Below are 21,972 nucleotides of genomic sequence, written 5' to 3'. Positions count from 1 at the left end.
CCTCGGGCTGGTCGGCTACACAAGGCGGCGTGGCGCGGTGCGGGGGGGGGGAGCGGGAGAGACAATGCCCTTTTGGAGAACTACAGCTCCCACCATGCCATTTCTTGGACCGACTTCAAGACATTGGCGCCTGAAGCATGTAGGGAAATTAGATTTTTGCTTTCCTAGGATGTTAGTGACAGTTTACTTAAAAGTCCGCGCAGGAAATGTACAGTATTTGCATCAAAAACAAACTTGCAGCCGTACACCGGTAAATAGCCTCTGTCTGGCTGCACGTCCTGTATTGATAGATAATGCAATTCACCTAAAGTCGCTCAACATTCTTTTGTAAACCTCTTACTTTTTTCGTCAGGAATCGCCAGAATTCTTTCTCCCTCGCTAACGAAGCCGGCGAAGATCTGCTTTCTTTGTACTTTTGCGAAGACTTTTCGATTTGCGTTTGTTACTGCGAGAACCGAGCAAGGAAAGATCTTTGCTTTTAAAATGATAGCTATACTGTACCTCTAGCACTAACGCATGGCATCCATCAGTAGTGAGCTTTTACAGATTCTCTGGTCCGCCAGAAGGACGAACGAGTGAATCCTATATCAAGTCAAGCTTGAACTTTCTCTGGAAGCAAAAATGTCAAACCTGAGGCAGTCCTACTTTAGGCACGTCATGTGAAGCCAAGGCTAAGAAAGGGTGAAGGCAGCTGGAAAAGAGGAAGACTGAATAGGAGATGGATTGACTTCAAAAGAAACCCACAGCCTTAAGTTTGTGAAAAGTGTGTTTCATTCACAAGTGAGATGTTTCAGTTGCCAGATCTCTGTATTTTGTTAAGTTTTTCCAATTCATTATCTTCAACTCTGCCATCCCCTGGAATTGCGATGTCAATGATCCATACCTTTCTTCATTGTTTACTACTATGTCTGGTATGCTATGTTCAAGCTGTCATTCAGTTTGGATCTGGAAGTCCCACAAGATCTTGACCTCCTTATTTTCTAACACCTTCTCTACCTGATGTTTGCGGGGGTGGAGTGGGGGTTGGAGACTAGTGAGTTATATTTTTTGCGTAATGACCAGTGCACCATTTTTGCCACTCTTACCATGTCTAATTTTTGTAACCTGTTTGTGCAATCTTTGGATGTTCGCAGATGAGGTGTGACACAATTTCATATTTTCTTGGCAGGTTGTTAGCATTTGGCTGTTGGCACCAATTCCTTGAATCTTAGCTTTCATCATGTTGGTTTTGGAGTGCTTGTTCTTGTGCAGCAAAAATCAAGCCTTCAGTTTCTTTCTTAAGGGTCCCTAGTTTTAGCTACACACATGTTGAATTATGATCATGCTTTCCCTCAATATTTCTCAGGTATTGTACATGTAGTTGTTTATTTTTCCATCTGTTTAAATTATTTTCAAATTGTTATTTCTTATATTGAGCCTTTGTTTCTGTTATTTTCAAAATATTCTTCATTTTCACCACCTTATGTAATTTTTCTCTGCTTCTACTGATATAATCATTTAGATTTCTTTTCTTCTCCTCTACTACCTGATGTATTTGTAGCAATCCACAGCCTCCAATTTTTCGTAGTAGATATAATGTGTCCACATCACTTTTTGGATGTAATGCATGGCACATGTTCATTGGTTTCCATGTTTTTCAATCCAATTTTTCTAATCTGTTTTGTGTCCAAACTATTCATCCAGCTGGGTACATAATTACTGGAACTGTCCATGTATTTCTACCATATAATTTTGATTTTAAGATTTTCCACAGTTTTTTGATATATTTCCTTTCTGTCAGTTCTTTAACTTCTGTATGCAGGCTGTTATCTGACTCTAGTATTCCAAGGCATTTATAATTTTCATCACTTGATAGTGCATTTATAATATCACAATTTCAAAACTCTGTTCCATTTATTTTTTTGGATCTTGCCACGTTGTATAGACAGAGCTGCAAATGTGTACATTTCAAATTTCATTTGTCTATCCTCATTAAATATTCACACTGTGATTAGCAGTGATTCTGTCTTAGTAGAACATTTTGCATATAGTTTTAGGTTATCCATGTATAAGAGATGATTGATTTTTCCTGCTTGTTCTGAACTATGGTAGCCAAATCCAGTTTTATTTAAAATTATTGACATTGGAATTAGTGAGATGTTAAACAGCAGCGGTGACAAAGAATCCTCTTCAAATATTCCTCTTTTGATGTTATCTTCCCCAGTTTCTTTGCCATGGGCCAATAAGCAGATTTCCATTTTTTCATGTTTTTCTTGAACTTCTGAATATATTTACTAATCCCAAAATTTAGGCAGGTGTTAATCCCACTGTGCGGCAATGAGTCAAATGCCTTTTTATAGTCTATCCAGGCCATGTTAAGATTTGTTCATCTTTTTGCATTCTTTAGTATCATTTTATCAATCAGCAGGTCATCTTTCTTGGCTCTTGACATTTTAAAGTTCCCTTTTTGTTTAGTTGGGTATAGGGATTTTTCAATTAAATAATTATATACAGTGGTGCCTCGCATTACGATGTTAATTCGTTCCAGCGAAATCGCTGTAGAACGAAAACATCATAAAGCGATTTTAAAAAGCCCATAGAAACGCATTAAAACCTAATTAATGCGTTCCTATGGGCTTGAAACTCACCGTCCAGCGAAGATCCTCCATAGCGCAGCCATTTTCACTGCCTGTGCAGCAAGGAATCCGTCCCAGAAAACAGCGGGTGGCCTTTTTTTTTTTTTTTACCCGCGGCCATTTTGAAACCGCCGATCAGCTGTGCGAAAATCATCGTTTTACGACAATCGGTTAGCGAAGCAGGGAACCGATCATCGCAAAGCGAAAAAAACCCATAGGAAACATTGTTTTGTGATCGCTTTTGTGATCGCAAAAACTTCGTCGTGATGCAATTTCGTCGTAAAACGAAGCGCTCGTCTTGCGAGGCACCACTGTATTGATCTTGCATGTATTCCTGTGAACATTGTTGTAAGGCATATAATTGGTTGATAATTACTGGGTTCATTGCCCTTTTGATGATCTTTTATTACCAGAAATGTGTGGCCTGTCATTCAATCTTGTAGAATTTTGGAGCAAGTGATTAAATTGCACTGCTGTATGTTGATGGAGACTTGTTAAATGCTTTAACCAAAATCCATGCAACTCATCTGGACCAGGTCCACCCCAATTTTTCACAGCCTTTACTTGTCTCTTAATCATTTCAATATCATCCATATGCTTTCCCTGAGCTTCTTTACAAATGTCTTTAATCCATGAGGCATTTCCCATTGGGCTTAGAGATATAAAATTTCTGAAAACTTCCATTTTTTTTCCTGGGGGAAAACTGGTTTTCACTGTTGTTTTATGAAAAAAAAATTTTTTTTGGAAAGTTTACATCTCTAGAGAGAACTTAAATACAGAAAGTCTCAAAAGTCTTTCATTAAGTTATTCATGTTATATAGTTTAAATACCATGTCATCGACATATTATTTATCATTGTAAAGGAACACAATCCACACACCATTTTTTTTTCAGGAAAAAACTGGGAAAAAGCTATTTTTTCCTATTTTTCTGCTTTTTTTCCAGGCCTTTCCATCTCTAATTGGGCTTCCTCAAATTCAGTTCAAAAATTTTAGAGCATCATCTTTACTTGGGCCTAATTTCTTTTGCTTTGCATTTTCTTCTAGGGTTGTATAGAATAATAGTTGGTTATTTTGAAATTGTGTGTTTTCTCTATATTGTTTCAAGTGTCCATCATATATTTCAATTTTCTTTGCTGTAGCTGTTACCTGTTGTTTTAATTCATCCATAATTTCAGCAATTGTTTTCCTTTCTAGGTCATATATTTTGCACAGTCTGGCTTTTACTTAGTTATTTTAAAGTTTTGAATCTTTCAAGTGTTTTCAGTTGCTAATGTCTGCACGCAATTTGTTTATTTTTCCTTCCAGCTGAATTTTCTAGCCGGTATGGATTTCCATTTATTTCTTCTCATCATAATTGATGGTTGATGGACACAGTTGGTCTGACTTCTCAGCTGAGAATTGTCTGGCTTGGGAGACCCTTCAGGTAGCAACACTACCGCCAGCATGACTTTCATCCTCACTGAAGCACGCAAGCACCTCTGTGTCAACAAGGCCTGTCCCCATAGATGGGATGATGATGATGCCAAACTCAGCACCAAAAAGGCACAATTCTGTAGAATTATGTTTGGACAGCCTCTTGTTCTCATTGCTTCATTTTGAGACAAACAAACAAATACTGTGTGGTCCTTATACACAATTCCAAGGGTGGGTGACACTTTTTATTAGACAACTGAAAGGTTGCAGACAGAGGCTAGCTTTCCACTTCCTACAAGTCTTCATCAGGCTGGGTGGTGCAGAAAAAACAGACGTTCCAAAATCTCTGGCTCAGTGTGCAGGCCAGGTTCTTTGTTTACAGCAAGCTTCATGGTTATTTACAGCCAAGAAAAGGCAGTTAACACAGCCCAAGTGGGACGGCAAACTGAGGAAAACATCTTCCTCCAACTACTAGGTAATGCTTCTATCTAATCTGTACATCAGATTTTATTGCACCTTTGGGATTAGTGATATTTCCATGTGCATTTTTCCCCAGTCGAAAGGGAACCATCTGTTTCAATACAAAACATTATGGTGTTGAGGTACTTAGTCGCTGGCAGCTCTGTTTCTAACAGGTTTGTTGTTATGTGCCATCAAGTTGACTCTGACTATATCCAATGAATGAGAGATCTCCAAAATATCCTGTTTTTAGCAGCCTTGCTCAGCTCTTGTAACCTCAAGACTCTGGGAGTCAATACATCTTGAATTTAGTCTTCCTCTTTTCCTCTTGCCTTCAGCTTTTTCCAGAATTATTTTCTTTTCCAGAGAATCTTGCCTTCTCATGATGTGCCCAAAGCAGGACAGCCTCAATCTCATCATATTTGCCTCCAGTGATAGGCATGGTTTTATCTAGGACCCCTTGTTCATCTTTCTGGAAATCCAAGTTATCTGTAACACCCTCCTCCAGCACCACCTTTCAAAAACAAGTCTAGGGCACACTAATCCACATTGCCAAAGGTGAATATAAGACCTAACATCTCTAAGCAGATGCTGCAGCCCTCATTCTGAAGGTTGCTTTAAACAAAGAACATCTGGCTATGGATTTTGGAATGTTTTTGTTTTTTCTGCGCTATCTACCTCCTGCTCCATAATTCATTTATTTATTTATTTAATTTATTTATTGTATTTATACCCCGCCTATCTAGTCATTTCGACCACTCTAGGCAGCTTACAACATAAGGATAACAAGTTCAAAAAAATTTATAACAATTAATTAATTAAATGATTCTATAAGATGGGAAAAATAAAAATAAATCAAATAAAGAGGAAAAAAACGGAAAGAGGACAGGAATTAACTGTAAGGGAAGGCCTGCCTATACATCCATGTTTTTAGTTGGTTCTTAAAAGTACCCAGCAAGGGTGCAGCGTGAATCTCTGGAGGTAGGTTATTCCAGAGACAAGGAGCCACCACCGAGAAAGCCCGGTTTCTAGTTCTTTCTTTCCAGGCCTCCCTCGGCGTCAGGCTCCTCAGCCTCACCTCCTGGCTCGTGTGGGTGACACGGGTAGAACTAGTTGGGAGTAAGCGTTCCGCCAAGTATCGAGGTCCTAAATCGTTTAGGGCTTTATAGTATGTAAGCATTAACACTTTGAAGTCAATGCGGAAACGGTATGCAGCCCAATGAAGAATGTTAACTACTGTTATATTTTACTGAACTAATGAAGGTCTCACCCACCCTTGTCTTCAGATTCTAAACAAGGCTTCTTGAAGGTTGTGCTGATATTGGGTTCTACTGATCTAGTAAATCTTCAGTATAGTTTGGGAACGTGATTCTTGGAGAACAATTTGAAAGGGCAGGAGTGTACAACAAACAGATGCTATTTCTTGAAGAAGCCCAGTCGCCATTGTCATCCCATCTAGGAGCAGAAACAAAGCAACTGGATAAGAAGAGTAACCTGGTCCTCCCCGTGCCTTTTTTTTAATCTCTGAGGGTCAAACTAGACCATAGGCTTAGCACAGGTTTTTAGAAGGAGTGCGACCGACCTTTGATAGGTAAACACCGGCTAAATTTGCGACACTGATCGCTAAAGCAGAATTTCCGAGGAAATCTTTTTGAGGGAAGTATATTAATCCTACCAAGCGCGCCTTCCCCTTCGTGGGGAACAGGTTCGATTTGCCCTGCCACTCTCAGAGTGCCACCAATGGCATGTCGTGGGCAAGGTCGCCCCTCGATCCCGAATCTGCCACGACAGGAGGCAGGCTGGGCTTAGAAGGACGCGAAGAAGCGCAGCCCCCTTTTATAGCCGCAGGCTTGTTGCCGCCCGCCCGCCCGCGCGCCCCCCTCCCCGCCACGCGCGCGCTCTCTCCCCTCTCGCGCCCCAGCCCCGCCTTGCTCCGAGAGCAAGTGACCCAATAAAGCTATTTTGAAAGTGACCCCGCCGCAGCTCCAGCAAGCTAGCGGCGGCAGCAGCTGTCGGAAATCATGACTGAAGATGACGGATTCCGCCGTGGTGGTGGAGGGCCAGCTCAAGTGGAGAGATGGAAAAAAGGTCCCCGACGCGAAACCCTCTTGCCCGGGCTTGGCCACTTTTTTTTTTTTTTAAATCCGGGGTGGAACAGGAGGGGCCATTTCCCCCGGCAAGTTGTTCAGTTTGCGGGTGGGTGAGGAAGAAGGGACTGCATGCAGCCCCCCTCCAACGGCTTTCTCTCTCTCTCTTTTTGTCCCCACAGTGGAAGAATAGATGGGTGGTGCTGCGCAAACCTTCCCCGGTTGCGGGTGAGTCCAGGAGCTTGCAAGTGGTGGTGGTGGTGGGGAGCGGGGCAAATGGGGGTTTTCATGGGAAGTGGAGGAGGAGGACCCGGCTAGCCTCCAGGAGACCCAGAGGACCCCGTGTCGTCGGTAGAGGAAGGAGAACGACGCGGCCGGGAGCGCCAAAGGCGCGTGGGATGGCCCCGGAATTAGGCGGGACGCGGGAGGCCAAAGGCGGAGGAGACCGTTCCCCCACCGTCCGCAAAGCTGCCCTCGTCTCTCTCTCTCTCTGGCCCGGAGCTCTTCTTTCTCTTCCTGCCGGGCAAGCGGGGAGGGGGGAGGAGAGGGGCTAAATTTAGCAAGAGAGACTATGGAAGGTGGAGGAGGGCCTGCGTGGTCGTCGGGAAAGGCCGGCGAAGGCAACGTGGCCTTGGGCGGCCGCTCAGCGTAAATCGGTAGACGCTCCTTGTTATAGAGATAAATTAAGACTTAAAAATCGAAGCTTCGATTTAATTAGGAAAGACTCCTATGTTCGGCCCTTCAGTTTACGATTTGTGAGGCTGGGTCCTCTCGTTCGCATAACATTTTGAACACAACTAAACGGCCACGTGCTTCATCCGGCAGACAGCTTTCAGTTAACTAAAGTACTATTGTGCTTTCTTTTTTGGCAAGCTAAGTGTTATCTCCGTCTGCCTGTGTACAGTATTTAAGCAGCAGGTGAAAACTTGTTCCTGTTCTTCAGCCTTTCTAGATTTAGAAACAAGTACTGTACTGTATCCTTTTCCATTCCTAAACTCTTTTACAACACTTGTATTTGTGGATGAATTTGTGGATACAACTTCAGTTTGTTTTTACCTTATAAACGGTTTTGGATAGAAACACCAGATATGGTATTTGTGGCATTTTATGTATGAAGTTACTTGATGGCTGAGATCCTGCTGCTTTGCATAGTAACTTGCAATTAGAGTAGATTCATTGATTGAATTAGTGAGAATTTGTTGAACCAACTTCTTTGTGAGTTCCATTGATTGAGTGGTGGACCTACCCTAGTTGCAACTTACTACAGTAAGCAGTAGGACTTCAGCGGATAAGTGTAATTAACCATAACAGCTGTTGTACTGCACTTAGCCATAGCCATGTACAAGATCATGCAGTATTTGCCACATCAATATTTATCCCTGTATGGAATTTCAGACAACAGTGCATGTCACAGTTTTGGCAAATCTGTTTAATGAAGGCAGAGGGGAAATACAGAATGGGTGCCATTTCCTGGATTTACATTTGTAATTGATAAGAAAGCATACTTAGGGTATCTGTGACAGTGTTCCTGGGACCACATGGTATATCAGAGGCCTACTCTGAGAGGTTTCTGCCTGCCAGTTTCCTCAGGAAGGTCCACAACCCTTACAATGCTGCTTATGCTGATCCCTGATGTGGGGAGGTTGATGAGAGGGTCAGAGAGAACTTGACTGAGCTTATGGTTCCTACAGGCCTGCAGAGCCCTGATTCCCAATCATTTCCCCACATTTGCTGCTAGTCTAGGCACTCCTGTAGTTGATACAGATACATTTCTGTTTCATTCATTGGGAGGGAATCTGCTGGAAAAAAAAAAAAAAGAAAAACTGCTAGGAAGTAACAAGCCTGGAATGGCATTGGATAGCTCAAAGATTCCAAGATCACAGGTCTCCAAAATAATGGTTTGGATTTCTGTGTTAAGTCGATGCTTGAGTTGTAAATTATATTAATCTCTTATTTTAAAATACAAAATTTAAATATGTTTTATTTCTGTATAATGAATGGCGGAAATTGCACATGTAATACCCATAAGAGCCATCATATGCACTTTGAATCAAACAGGCTGGGGACCATGGGGTTGCTAGAGATGAATATCCCCACGCAGGTGGATTTAACAAGGGGCTGGCCCCTGTACCTGGCTCATCCACTCACATGTCTGGCAGTGGCGGCAGCCTTACTCATCCTTCCAATCACTCCTGGAGCTCCGCTCTCTTCCTGCTCTCCTGGCGACTCAACAGTCATGCAGGGCGACTCATCCTTCCTTCCACTGCCTGGAATGGCCAGGCAAGCAGGAAGAGAGTGGAGCTCTGGGAGCGATGGGAAGGAGGAGCGAGGCTGCAGCCACTGCCAGACGCATGAGTGGATGAGCCAGCCACAGGGGCTGGCCACTCGTTAAATCCAGCTGTGCGTGGATATTTATTCGTAAATGAATGCAAATACCCCCCTCTCCTTTTTGAATATTTTATATTGTAACAAAATTGGGTATGCCCCAATTTTAATAGAATCTCAAATGTTCAAAAGAGAGAGCCATTTGTGTTCTCAAAGGCTTTCACAGCCTTCGACCTCCAGAATATGTCCAAACAGCCCGAAAGACCCATAACAACCAAGAGAGGCATTTGTTGGTCTGGTGAAAGTGGATTATCTTTCCATTAAGTTTGTGTGTGATTTCTTTCCAGTAACAGCAGCTGAGCATTTTGTGACATGTCACTTAGCTGACATCTACAAAAGGCCTTTTGGCCTCTGCCTCCTCCTAAAGTTTTGGATTACAGGTTTCAGCAGCATCAAGAAGCATGGTCAATGGCTAGGTGGTAGAGATGGTTTGTGGTTTGCTCTGAATAAGCTTCATTTTGCTAGTGTGTCATTGCTCAGGCACGTAATGCCGAAGAGAGGCTCATTTTCCGTTAGATATGTATCGTAGTGGGAGAAATGCTTGATATGTAAAAATGGGTGAGACATTTGTGAGTTCTCCCAGTTCAAAATAAAATAGCAATAATTCACAACAAAATCAGTCACAAGTGGACCAGCCTGATGAATATGACAGATACATATCAGAGCTGTTTTGTCCCACTTGCTTCCACTTGGGTAATTGGAATAAAGTATTTTAGAGTCAATAGATGGGGAAAATGTGGGCTAGTGATAGCCCACAAAGATTCTGCCTCATTTGATGAGTTCAAAGGATAACCTTCTCTGAACCTAGGAGAGTATGTGCTGATAGGCAGTCAAGATAGTGCGAGGATTTTACAGATGTATTACCCACTCTGCTGCCTAACATTCTCCATGACCCAGCTGACAGAGATTCTGTCCCATATGATATTATGAATGGGGAGAGGTCAACATGTACGGAAGTTTCCTTAATTAAGAATGGCTTGGGAATTCAACATTAGGTCCCCAAAATACAGCAGATCATACAATCTGTGGTGGAGATTGCTCTGCAGTGGGCTTATTAAATTTGAATTTACATAGCTTTCTAGAACAGTTGCTGGCCAAGTTTCCACTAAGCTGGACACATGGGCAGGCGTGACTTCACCTCCTTCCACACAGCGCTTTTTCTCTGTGCATCGATCATGTTTAGCACCTTTGGTTCTGGTCGTGACAGAACCCTGCACACAAGTGGGGCAGAATTGCACGTGCATGCAGGGGTGAAGTTGCGAGAGGGGGGGCCCCCCAGTGGGGCTGAAAATTGGAGGGTACGTTGGTTGCTGGCTTTGGCAGCTATCTTGTCTATCTTGTCCATGCTTTTGGGAATGTCTGCATTACAAACTCATATACATAGATGAAAAATACCCTCTCCTGACCAGTGCTCAACCCTGTCATTAGTTTTCTGGAGAAGGGCTGTCTGTGCCACAGCTGAAACAATAACTAGAGGATGGTGGGAAGAAAACTCATGATAAATCCAACCAAATGTGGCTTAGAACCCATTTGAAGTACTATTTCCATAGCAGTAGATGTTGGTGAAACGTCTCTATTTTATTTATTTATTTATTTATTTATTCATTCATTCATTCATTCATTCATTCATTCATTCATTCATTTATTTATTTATTCATTTTTATACCGCCCATCTAGAATGTGTCTACTCTACTCTTATGACACCCATTCAGTCTCATGCAGTGCATCTTTTCCATGCTGAGAGGCTCTTGGCCATGGGGGATGTTAGAACCCTCAATAGTGCATTGAAAGCCTTGCCGAGTTCTTAACAAATAAAGATGTTTACATAAGTTTTTACTTGGATTCAGGAGTGATACGTATCTTTATTTTTCTGAAGAAATATATTATTTGCATAGAAAAGTAGGTGGATTTAACCCAGAGATCCATATTGAAATAATAATAATGATCATCATGTGGGGCAGTAGAGTTAACTGTTTTTGGCAATTACAGATTGTCCAATAAGGAAGACTTTGTGGTGGATAGCAGGGTTTGTTCATCTGAGCTACCTAGAAGACTAATACCTATAATTATTTCTTCTCTTGCATTGTATGCTATGCTTATTTGTAATAATATTTTATTACCTAGGATATCTCAACAGGAAGTATTTCAGAAAAAAATGAATATTCGGTAGCACTGATGATATGCCCAGCACTGTATTTGATTGTTGCTTTTCTGCTTTCAGATTGCTTGCTCATGCTGATATATAAGGAAAAATCTGAACGAATGAAGGGTCTGAAAGAACGGACGAGTGTGACTTTGGAAGACATTTGTGGCTTGGAACCTGGCCTCTTTTATGAGGGTCTGAATCACACACTTGCCATCATCTGTTTGACTCAAGTTGTTGTGCTGGGTTTTGACAACAAAGAAACCATGCATGCCTGGGATGTACGAATCCGCTACAGTTTAGGTGAAGGTAATCTTTGCTTCTCAACTTGTTTCACACTCTCCAGTTCTCTGACTGATAGGAATTTCTTGGGAACTTCGTATTTTTCCTTTGGAATGAAGTCACAGAAGAGAGTACTGTAAATGCTTGTTTATTTACAAATGTGCAGGTTGAGCATAGGTGGAGGCTCACAGCTTTACACTGCAACACAGACTTCTTAATCTAGTCTTCCCACATCAGATATTTTAGGAAATCAGGCTGCACCCCAAACCTTAAGCTCAGTTCTGAGATGTTCTGCATAGAAGCCTGCTGTTTACTTACATCATTGCCAGGTGAGAAATGGATCAGAAAGAAATGTACCCTTAATATCTTTGCAGACATCAATAAGGATAACCACTAAGAGCCATCAAACAATTAATGACTGACGTGGAAACATATAAACCAGAATTTACTGTAAGGATCTCCCTAGGCCTCAACTTCTCCTTTAGAGCTAAGAGCTGCTGAATCTGGGAAACTGTAGGTGTGAAATGTGTGTCTCCCCTATACGTTTTTACCCTATTATGCCCCCTGGTAATTAATTAATTAATGGTGAGTACTTGGGAGTAATGGAATGATCACAATGCTACTGGAAGAGTTTGGGAGCAGCAGTTTTGCCATTAAATTATTTGCAGGGTCAACCAAACTCCCCCGTCTTAAAAAAAAAATTGAAAGTAGTTTTATAGGAAACAGAAGTTTTTTTGGGTGGGTGGGGGAGCTTGCTGCAATCCGTGGAGGTTCCTGGAAGTGCAAAAATTGTCTTCTGAAGTTGCATGAACCTGATATAGTTAAATTCTTAATCTTAGAAAAATATCTGGAAGTTAAGTCATGGTAACTGGACTTCTTTTTTGTTAGGTTGAAACATTTAGTACTCATCCAAGTAGCTTCTTCATTCTGAGGAGAGTTCATATATCATGGGTCTCCTACCAACTCTCCTCAGACTGAAGAAGCTACCTGGATGAGTAGCAAAATGTTTCAACCTAACAAGAAAGAAGTCAAGTTGCCAGCCGATCTATAGGCAGTGGTGGGGTTGGGCATGACTGGAGGTGGATCCATGCTCGGGATTCCCCCTTCTGCCACCACTTCTGCTTTCGCCACCACCATCTGCCAGGTTGTGGGTTCCCCCCCCCCCCCAGTTTGGGCACTCGTGCTCAGAAAGGTTTGCCATCACTGATCTAATAGGTCCTTCTAGCCCTCTTGCTATAAATGTTAATTAAACTTTGTTTCTTGATTAGAAATAATGTAACCATTTTAAAAGACCCTTCCAAGTCTGTATAGTGGTGCCTCGACTTACAAAATTAATCCGTATTGGAACGGTGGCCACATCTCGAAATTCACCATTTCCCATAGGAATGCACTGAAAACCATTTAATCTTTTCCGGCTGTTTTTCGTTCTTATCTAGAGGCGCCGTTCTTAAATCGAAGAATTAGTTCCCATAGGAACTAATGCAAAGCCGGTTAATCCGAATTCTACCACTAGGGGCAGAATTTTTCTTCTTTTGACCTAAGATGAACTTAGGTCAATAAAAGGGCAGGAAAGGGGGGAGGGAACACCTTTTAAATAGAACACCTTTAAAAACAAGCACCTTTTAAACAAAAACAAGCACCTTTTAACTTAAAAAAGGGCAGGAGAACACCTTTAAAAAAGCCAAAGATTCCAGCAAGCATTATTCCAGCACAGAACTCCTCATCACAAAAAGAGAGCATAGAGGGAGAGAGAGAGAGAGAAGACAATGGGGGAGGGAGAGCCTTGAGTCTCCAGTAGACTCCATTTTAAAACTCCATTTTAAAGCCTGCCTGCATCAACAACCAGCAACCATTATTACAGCAAACAGATCCCCAAAGAAAAAAAGACTTTGAAGCCGCATTTTAAACACACATTTTAAAACAAAAGAGAGGTCACACTGCAACAAATCCTAGGAGCCACAGAATCCAGCAAGCATTATTCCAGCACAGAACTCCTCATGACAAAAAGAGAGTCTAAACTGCTTTACAGCCTGCCTGCATCAACAGCCAGCACAGCCCCTCATAGAATATTTTCTGATTTTAAGAAAAAAAGACTGTGGACTCTAAACTGCATTTTACATCCTACTTGCATCAACAACCAGCAACCATTATTACAGCAAACAGATCCCCAAAGAAAAAGAAGATTTTGAAGCCACATTTTAAATCCACACATTTTCAAACAACAGACAGGTCACACAGTACACAAACCCTAGAAGGCACAGAATGCAAATAAATAAATTTTACATTTTAAAATTGCAGTCTAATTTTCACATTTAATTTTAATTTAATATTACAGTCTACTTTTCACATTTTAAATCCACACTGCAAGACCCATCAGAGCACAGAAACATAACCCCTACCTAGCCTTACCCCCCCACCAAGCTCCAAAATTAAAAAACCCTGTACAGTACAGTAAATACTGTACAGTGTATGTACTCACCCAGAACAGGCAGTCTCTCTGTTTTTAAAAAAGTCAAAAATTAAAAAAGCCAAAAAAATACAGTCTATACAGTACAGTACCAGGCAGTGCCAGGTAGTCTGAAGACTCTCTCTGTATCAAAACTCTAACTGCTGGGCCGAGTGAGGTAGCAGACAAGCAGCCTCTTTGCTGGCCAACAGTTACCAGAAAGTTCAAATTTCACACTTTCCCCACCTCCCCGTTTTTTTGGGGGGGCGGGGGGAATAACTCGAAGCTCCGGCCGCAAGTCGAAGCAATATTTTGCGGCCGGGGCTTTTCGTATCTCAAAATTTTCGCAACTAGGGACCACTGTACAACCTTATGTGCACATAAATGTAACCTCTGTGGAGTGTTGCTAGCAATGTATAATCTAGAGATTAAATTAGTAAGAATGTGGTGCTTTACGTTTGGTCTTGCTTATCTATGCCTTGGAATGTATGACTAGTAAGATAAATCTTGAGGTAACAAAGTATTTGTTTTAGTTGACTGATTAAGTGTTGAGTTGTATCTAACTAGTGTGTCCTTAAAAAGAGGACCTTTCCCTTGATTGGGAAGACACTCATAGCTTTGAGCAATGGCTCCTGTGCCATTGCTCAAAGAATAAAAACTTTGGAAAGACTCCCTTAATTGGGTGTAATTGGGCTCCCCCCCCCCCCCCCGGGCTACATGAGTGTATTTTTGCAACACTCCTATTATACCTTTGCCTAAGATCATTAACCTCAAATAGGTTGACATATAAATGAGGTTTTGAAACTTGTAGATTTATGCTATTTTAAAATATTTGAATGCCATAGAGTATATGATTGATTTCGTGACACGGAGAACAATAGAAAACATTCAAAATGAAGGTCATTTCTATATTCAGAAACTTTCATGGATGTTACTGCAGATGAGTGCTGCCATCCGAACCAACATGTTTGCAAACACAGTCCCTTCTTTAGATGCAGCACTGTTTTGTGCACATACAGTATATTCTGCCAAAAGCTCAGAAGTAATATACAATGTGTAACAGCATTACTTGTAACATATTCTGTGGGTTAATGGAAATCAACATCACTTTTACACATTAGTATAAAAACTTATGACATTGCTAGTTTAAAGTGAAATAAGGAAGATATTTACTTATTGAGGGAGTTATATTTGCTGTTTTGTTCTTTAGAATTTTCTCTTTTTTAAAGATCAAAAAACCAATGCATTGCCAATGTACTATTAAGCAATAAAATGTGCTTTCCCAGGGCTGTTTTTGCAAAACCCAGATCTCCAAACTAAACTTTGTTGTTATGTTTTGTCAAGTAGGAATCAACTCATAGTGTCCCTAAAAGGGCTTTCAAGGTAAATGAGGATTTTGAGTGGTTTTATGAGTTCCACATCCTCAGCAAAATTCCATGGCTGAGCAGGTATTTGAACTCCTGAGTCCTTCACTCTGTCCACTCTTTCCTTTATCCTCCAAACTAACCTTGCTCATTGCCAATTTCGCAACCAAATGAAAATGGTGCATTGCTGAACCTGGAAGCTTTCAGAGGGTTCAGTTCACCTTTTATAGGAATCACAGGGACTCAAGCACACTTTTAACAGTTTAAAAGCCTCTTTCTCAGTGTTTTTTGCGATTTGGTATTTTGCAGTTGTTGCAGCCCGTGGAGGACTTGGGGCGGGATTTGGCTTCAAAACTGAATTACCTCCCCATCTTAAAACAATGGACAATGGTCAAAGAAAAAACTTTCCAGTAGAAGTAATGAATGAAGGCACTTTATTTAACAAAAATAACATTTCATGTTCTGCTCTACTGGGTGTGAATATGACTAATGGAAGTTTGAATTCTGACAAATACCTGTTGCTTCCTTCTTCTTCCTTTCTTTTTACAAAGTGTTTCTCAAAAAAGGTGGTTGTGTTAGAAGACAAATCAAGTGGAGATACTAATTTCAGGCCCGTCCAGTGTTCACAGTGATGTCATAGTTATATGGCAGTGAGTTATTTCCTTTGAAGTTAGCCTTCATTTAATATATTTAAAGATCTAAATTGATATTTATAAGATATATTTGTAAATTTCCTTTATAAGAAGCTGTAAATTTAGGGCTTCTGACATCAAAGAAATGAATTAATATGACAGGAAGTAAAGTTTGTCTCTTATAGTATTATAAAAAGCTCTAATTTTTATAGTATTAAAATTGCTGCATCATGCACAGTTAGGACTGCAAGAGGTGATACTGGAGAAATGACATACAAATTCTAAGTTTATATTTCATTTTTGTTTCACACAAGGGACCAATGCTCCCTGTAGCTTGTCACCATCGGTCAAGCTTTGCTTCATACAAATGCTCTATCTGGCTTATTTCCCAAAGGATAAATTGCATGCTGTTGGCTGACTTTATTTTTGCTCCTACCTGACATCCTAAAGGAGGTCATGCTGTCACACCAATTTTCCAAGCCAATTCCTTGCAGTCTTCAAGTGTCTTTATTTAGAGAGAGGAGAAGGTATACTCACTGAATGCTATGCTGCCTTTTCTGACAGGAAGTAATGAAAGATAGTAGATTTTTTTGGCTCAACTTTTGCCTTTTGCTAGGAAGAGAGGCAGTGGAAGACAGGAGGCCCTCCTGTGCTCTGGTCCATGGGGGGTCACGAAGAGTCGTACACGACTAAACAACAACAGCAGGAAGGAGTGGCTCTGCTCAGGGTTCTAACTATGCCATCTTCTGTAGTTTTCTGTTTAATTTCTCTTCTCCCCTGGTTTTCAGTTCCTTTCCTCTCAGTATGTTTAGGCCTCATATAGTCACTGAACATGCTGTGGCTCCACTGACTTCCTCTCTCCATTTTTCCTGTTTCAGTGTTATTTGATTGTGATAATGTTCAGTTTCCTAGGGAGCTAGTCAGATACGTACAGTGGTGCCCCGCATGACGATGATAATCTGTCCCATTGAAATCGCTGTTTAGCGAAATAGTCGTCATGCGAAAACCCTTTCCCCATTAGAATGCATTGAAACCCGGTTTAATGCATTCCAATAGGGAAAATACCCTGTCGTCCAGTGAAGATTGTCCATAGGGAAACCATTTTGTGAGCGCCGATCAGCTGTAAAAATGGCTGCCCTGCGAAGCATGTGTCCAGAAAACACAGGGCAGCCATTTTGCGAAGCTGACGATCATTGGAAAAAATCATTGTCTTGCGAACAGTTTGCAAAGCACAGACCTAATCAACATCCAGCAAAAATTCCCCATTGGAATGACTGTTTTGCGAATTGCTATAGTAATCGCAAAAAGTCATCGTTATGCAGATTCATCGTTTATCGGGGTCGTCGTCTTGCGAGGTACCACTGTAATTTCTATTTCATAGAAAGGAAGTTATCTCTTTTTTCCCTGTTTTATATGTGGTGCAAAATCCTAATTTTCCCACCCCTCTCATTGATTAGGCTTTCAATCCTTTCCTCCATTTGCAGATCTTACCTGGCTTAGCCACTTGTGCTAGATTAAGTTTTAAAACCATTTATAACAATTTTTATTGAGCCTATGGAGTGTAGTTGATTTTGATGTTAACCAAAATGTAGTCCATGCCTATCTGAGACAACTCAGCCCAAGTAACATGCGGCTGACACTGTTTTCGAAATGGTTTAAGTAAAAATTCTTTCTGGAAGCATATAGACTTGGTGTTTTAGCCAAGCAAAAAGTTGTGCTGAGCAACAAAAAAGGATCTTAAACTAAATAGATACTGTGCTTTTCTCCTTGTTTTTTCTTTTTGCCTTTTGGAAAAGTAGATAAAGCTAACAAAAACATTTGTTTCTCAGATATAATGAAACGTATCCTTGCATATTTAGTTATTCAATTTGTTCCACTCATTCTCTTTAATTTGTATCTTCTTTCTCCCTTCCGCCCTAATAGTTCATAGGTTTCATGTTGTGGTTGCACCTGGAACTAAACTGGAAAGTGGACCAGCAACTCTCCATTTCTGCAATGATATTCTAGTACTGGTAAAAGACAACCCACCCTCTATAATGGGGCAATGGAAACTCTCAGATTTGCGACGCTATGGAGCAGTTCCTAATGGATTTGTCTTTGAAGGAGGAACTCGATGTGGCTTTTGTAAGTCTTCTGCATCTACGTTTTGTTACAGTGTTTCAGTGTAGAGAAATCCATGTAAGATGATGAATCTGAACCACAGCAAGCTGTAAACATCTTTCTGATTCACAACATAGGGATCAATAACTGAAACAAACCCACAAAACAAAATACTAAAATAAAACTGTAAACGGATTGGCAAAATACATGAGTGGGGTCATTTGGGCTTAATCCTAAAATTTAAATCTGAGACTGTCTGATGTTTAAATAGTCTGTTAAGATATTAGGATGTTGGAACATAGTATTTGATGTGAACAAAATCATTCAGAGCCAGGAATTAATAATAATAATAATAATAATATAATTTATTGTCATTGTAAGTATATACACAGTATACCATACAACGAAATTCACAGACACCCAGAGACCAGACACATGCACACACATAACATTCCCCAAACACTCCCCACCCACTAGAAATCCCCCACTAAAAATACAAACATCTACACCTCAGGCCAAGTAACACAGTCCAACTAATTATTCACTACTGGTGGTCTTTAAGCTCATTATTAATTGCAATTATAGCTCTAGGATAAAAACTATTTAGAAAACGTGTGGTCCGAGTCTTAATTGTTCTATATCTTCTGCCAGACGGTAACAGTTCAAAAAAGTTATAAGCAGGATGGGAAGAGTCTCTCAGGATGCTGTGTGACTTCCTCAGACAGCGGGATGTGAAGATGTCATCCAGGGTTGGTAGCTGGAGCCCGATGATATTCTGGGCAATTTTAATGGTTCTCTGTAGAGCTTTTTTGTCCGCTACAGAGCTACTCCCAAACCATGCCAGAATGCCATAGGTTAGGACACTCTCAATGGTGCTACGGTAGTAGGACAGAAGTAAATGCTGTGATAAATTTAACTTCCCGAGCATTCTCAGGAAATACAGCCTCTTCTGTGCCTTCTTTATTAGCATGTTGGCATTTATAGTCCATGAGAGGTCCTCTGTGATGTAAGTACCCAGAAATTTAAAACTACCAACTCTCTCCACTTCCTCACCGTTTATGTACAGTGGTAAATGTACATTTCTCTTCCTCCTAAAATCAATTATGAGTTCTTTAGTTTTTTTGATGTTAAGTGTGAGATGATTTTCTTTACACCATAGTATCAATCTTTGTACTTCCTTTCTATAAGCAGACTCATTGTTCTTATTTATGAGTCCCACCACTGTCGTATCATCCGCAAATTTAATAATTGCATTGGTGTTATATAGTGGGGTGCAATCATGTGTGTACAGGGAATAGAGGAAGGGACTTAGCACACAGCCCTGGGGAGCTCCTGTACTTAGTACCAGGGTAGAAGAATGATGGGATCCCATCCTTACTGACTGTGGCCTATCTGTCAGAAAATCCTTTATCCACATGCAGATCTCCTGAGGTAATCCCAGGTTGATCATTTTTAAAAATAACCTATTTGGTAGAATGGTGTTAAAAGCAGAGCTATAATCCACAAACAACAGCCTCGCGTAAGTTCCCTGTTGTTCTAAGTGGCTCAATACAGTATGGAGTACGATGGACACAGCATCATCAGTAGATCTATTTCTCCTGTATGCAAATTGCCATGGATCCAAAGAAGGTGGAAGACTAGCCTTAATGTAATCCAGCACCAATCTCTCAAAACATTTCATAATAACAGATGTTAAAGCTACTGGTCTATAATCATTGGGAGATACCACAGCTGACTGCTTCGGGACTGGCACTATAATAGATGTCTTCAGGCAAGTGGGGACAGAACACTGCAACATGGATAGATTGAAAATATCCGTAAAAACTCCAGCTAATTCTGCAGCACAGCCCCTAACAACTCGTCCCATGATTCCATCTGGTCCAGCTGCCTTTCGAATATTAATATTCTGGAAAGCGCGTCTCACATCTGAAATCTGCAGTACTAGTGGTTGTCTGTCGATGGTAGATTCTAGTGATGTATTATGGACAGTAGGTGCTGGAATAATGGTTGTTGAATTGCATTACATGTGAAATAGTATTGGAATGGGGACACGTAAACCCTGGTGTTATAATGTGGTTGTGTTGGAATGTTATGCTTAAACAGGTATTGTTGGACAAGTGAAGTTTTAACTTAAAAACCAACATTTGAATTTAAAAAAAAAGTTGAGGATTAGCATATTTCATGATCCTTTTTTGTTATGGTTGCAGACCAGCAAGATTATAAAAAGATGAAACATACATGTGTGGTGAACTAACTGTACCAGGACTACCTGTAATAATGTAAGAAGAGAAATAGAATTGAAGTGAAGATTAATGTTAATAGTTTTTGATTTGTTTGTTTGTTTGTTTGTTTGTTTATTTATTTGAATTTATACGCCACCCATCTAGACCGAAGTCTACTCTGGGAGGCTAACAATAATAGATATAATAAAAACATATAATGAAATAAAAAACAGTAGCAATATGGTTCAAAATAGGGGAAAAAATATTCAAGTGATTACAGGAGGGAAAGCCTGCCTAAATAGGCAGGTCTTAAGTTTGCTCTTAAAAACATCCATCAAGGGAGCCAGACAGATCTCTGGGGGCAGACTGTTCCAAAGGCGAGGGGCCACTGCTGAGAAGGCCCGGTTTCTTGTTCTTTCCCTCTGGGCCTCCCTCAGCGTTAGGCCCCTCAGATGCCCTTCCTGGCTAGAACAAGTGATTCTGGTAGATCTAGGTGGGAGGAGGCGTTCCGCTAGATATTGAGGTCCTTAACCATTTAGGACTTTATATGTCATCATTAACAGTTTGAAATCAATGCGGAAACGAACGGGCAGCCAATGCAAGGCAGCTAGTGTGGGAGAGATATGCTGATATTTATTGTCCCACTGAGGGATGAGAAAGATTTAAAGGTAACAATTAGATCAAAACCTTGAAAATGAGGTACTTTGGCTATATTGGACTTACTAATTCAGGATCAGATTGGGAAACTGATAATAATAAAACTAGTACATGGATCTGAATGGAAGTCTGTCCGACCTAGATTTTAATGGTTATGTATGCCAAGAATGAGGGACGTGGTGGCGCTGCGGGCTAAATCGCAGAATCCTGTGCTGCAGGGTCAGAAGACCAGCAGTCGTAAGATCAAATCCACGTGACAGAGTGAGCTCCCGTCACTTGTCCCAGCTCCCGCCAACCTAGCGGTTTGAAAGCATGCAAATGCAAGTAGATAAATAGGGACCACCTTGGTGGGATGGTAACAGCGTTCCGTGTCTAAGTCGCACTGGCCATGTGACAATGTAAGATTATCTTCGGACAAAACGCTGGCTGTATGGTTTGGAAAGGGGGATGAGCACTGCCCCCTAGAGTCGGACACTACTGGACAAAAATTGTCAAGGGGAACCTTTACCTTTATGCCAAGAATGATGATAAGAACGGGATAACAGAAATTATTAGAATTACTTTCAGTATTGTCATGTATCACATTTAGAGATGGGCATGAATCCAAATCATCAGATTGTGCTGGATCATCATACTGGCACCACAGGTCCTTCACCCCGCCTGAATTCCTCTGCTCACCAGCCTGCCCACCCAACTCCTCCTCCTCTTCAGTCATTTTATCAGTTGTGGCAGAAGTTTCCTTCCCTGCCTTCTCCAGCAGCTGCCAACTCAAAGGCAGTGCTTCAGCAATCCGTGCCCCACCTTCTTGTCTGAATGGGCAGCTGCTGGGGGAGAGAGAGAAGAGAAGTCCGTGCTCCTGCTGCAGCTGGTGAAACAACCAAAGAGGAGAAGTGGAGTATGTGCCAGCTGGTGAATGAGTGAATCCAGCTGGGGGTGGGGGTGGCAGACCGGACCGTGTCACCTGTGGTGTCAGTATGACGATCCAGCACGATCTGACAATCGGTATGGATGCCCATCTCTAGTCACAGTCTTTCACAAAGTACAGTGGTGCCCCGCATAGCGAGGGTTAATCCGTTCCGGATTAACCCTCGCTATGAAGAAACATCGCTAAACGGGACGCAAAATGCCATTGGAACGCATTAAACTTAGTTTAATGCGTTCCAGT

At 41.2% G+C, this 21,972-nt stretch overlaps 1 protein-coding gene across 3 annotated transcripts in view; it reads left to right on the top strand.

Annotated features, from left to right (window-relative positions):
- The first annotated feature begins 6,389 nt into the window (after positions 1-6,389).
- DOK7 (docking protein 7) overlaps positions 6,390-21,972 on the top strand; it is a 69,831-nt gene continuing 54,248 nt past the window's right edge. Inside the window, exons 1-4 of one of the 3 annotated variants that reach the window (XM_073001009.2) lie at positions 6,390-6,577; positions 6,759-6,804; positions 11,183-11,407; positions 17,752-17,952. In XM_073001009.2, coding sequence (XP_072857110.2) covers positions 6,521-6,577; positions 6,759-6,804; positions 11,183-11,407; positions 17,752-17,952 — 529 coding nt within the window. In that variant the 5' untranslated portion in view covers positions 6,390-6,520. Of the gene's footprint in view, positions 6,578-6,758; positions 6,805-7,102; positions 7,233-11,182; positions 11,414-17,751; positions 17,953-21,972 lie in introns of those variants that run through there. The other 2 variants (XM_020815400.3, XM_073001010.2) reach the window with 2 other exon arrangements.

Source organism: Pogona vitticeps, chromosome 5 (genome assembly GCF_051106095.1).
Source record: "Pogona vitticeps strain Pit_001003342236 chromosome 5, PviZW2.1, whole genome shotgun sequence".
Lineage (NCBI taxonomy): Eukaryota > Metazoa > Chordata > Lepidosauria > Squamata > Agamidae > Pogona > Pogona vitticeps.
This window is presented reverse-complemented; position numbering and strand designations above follow the sequence as displayed.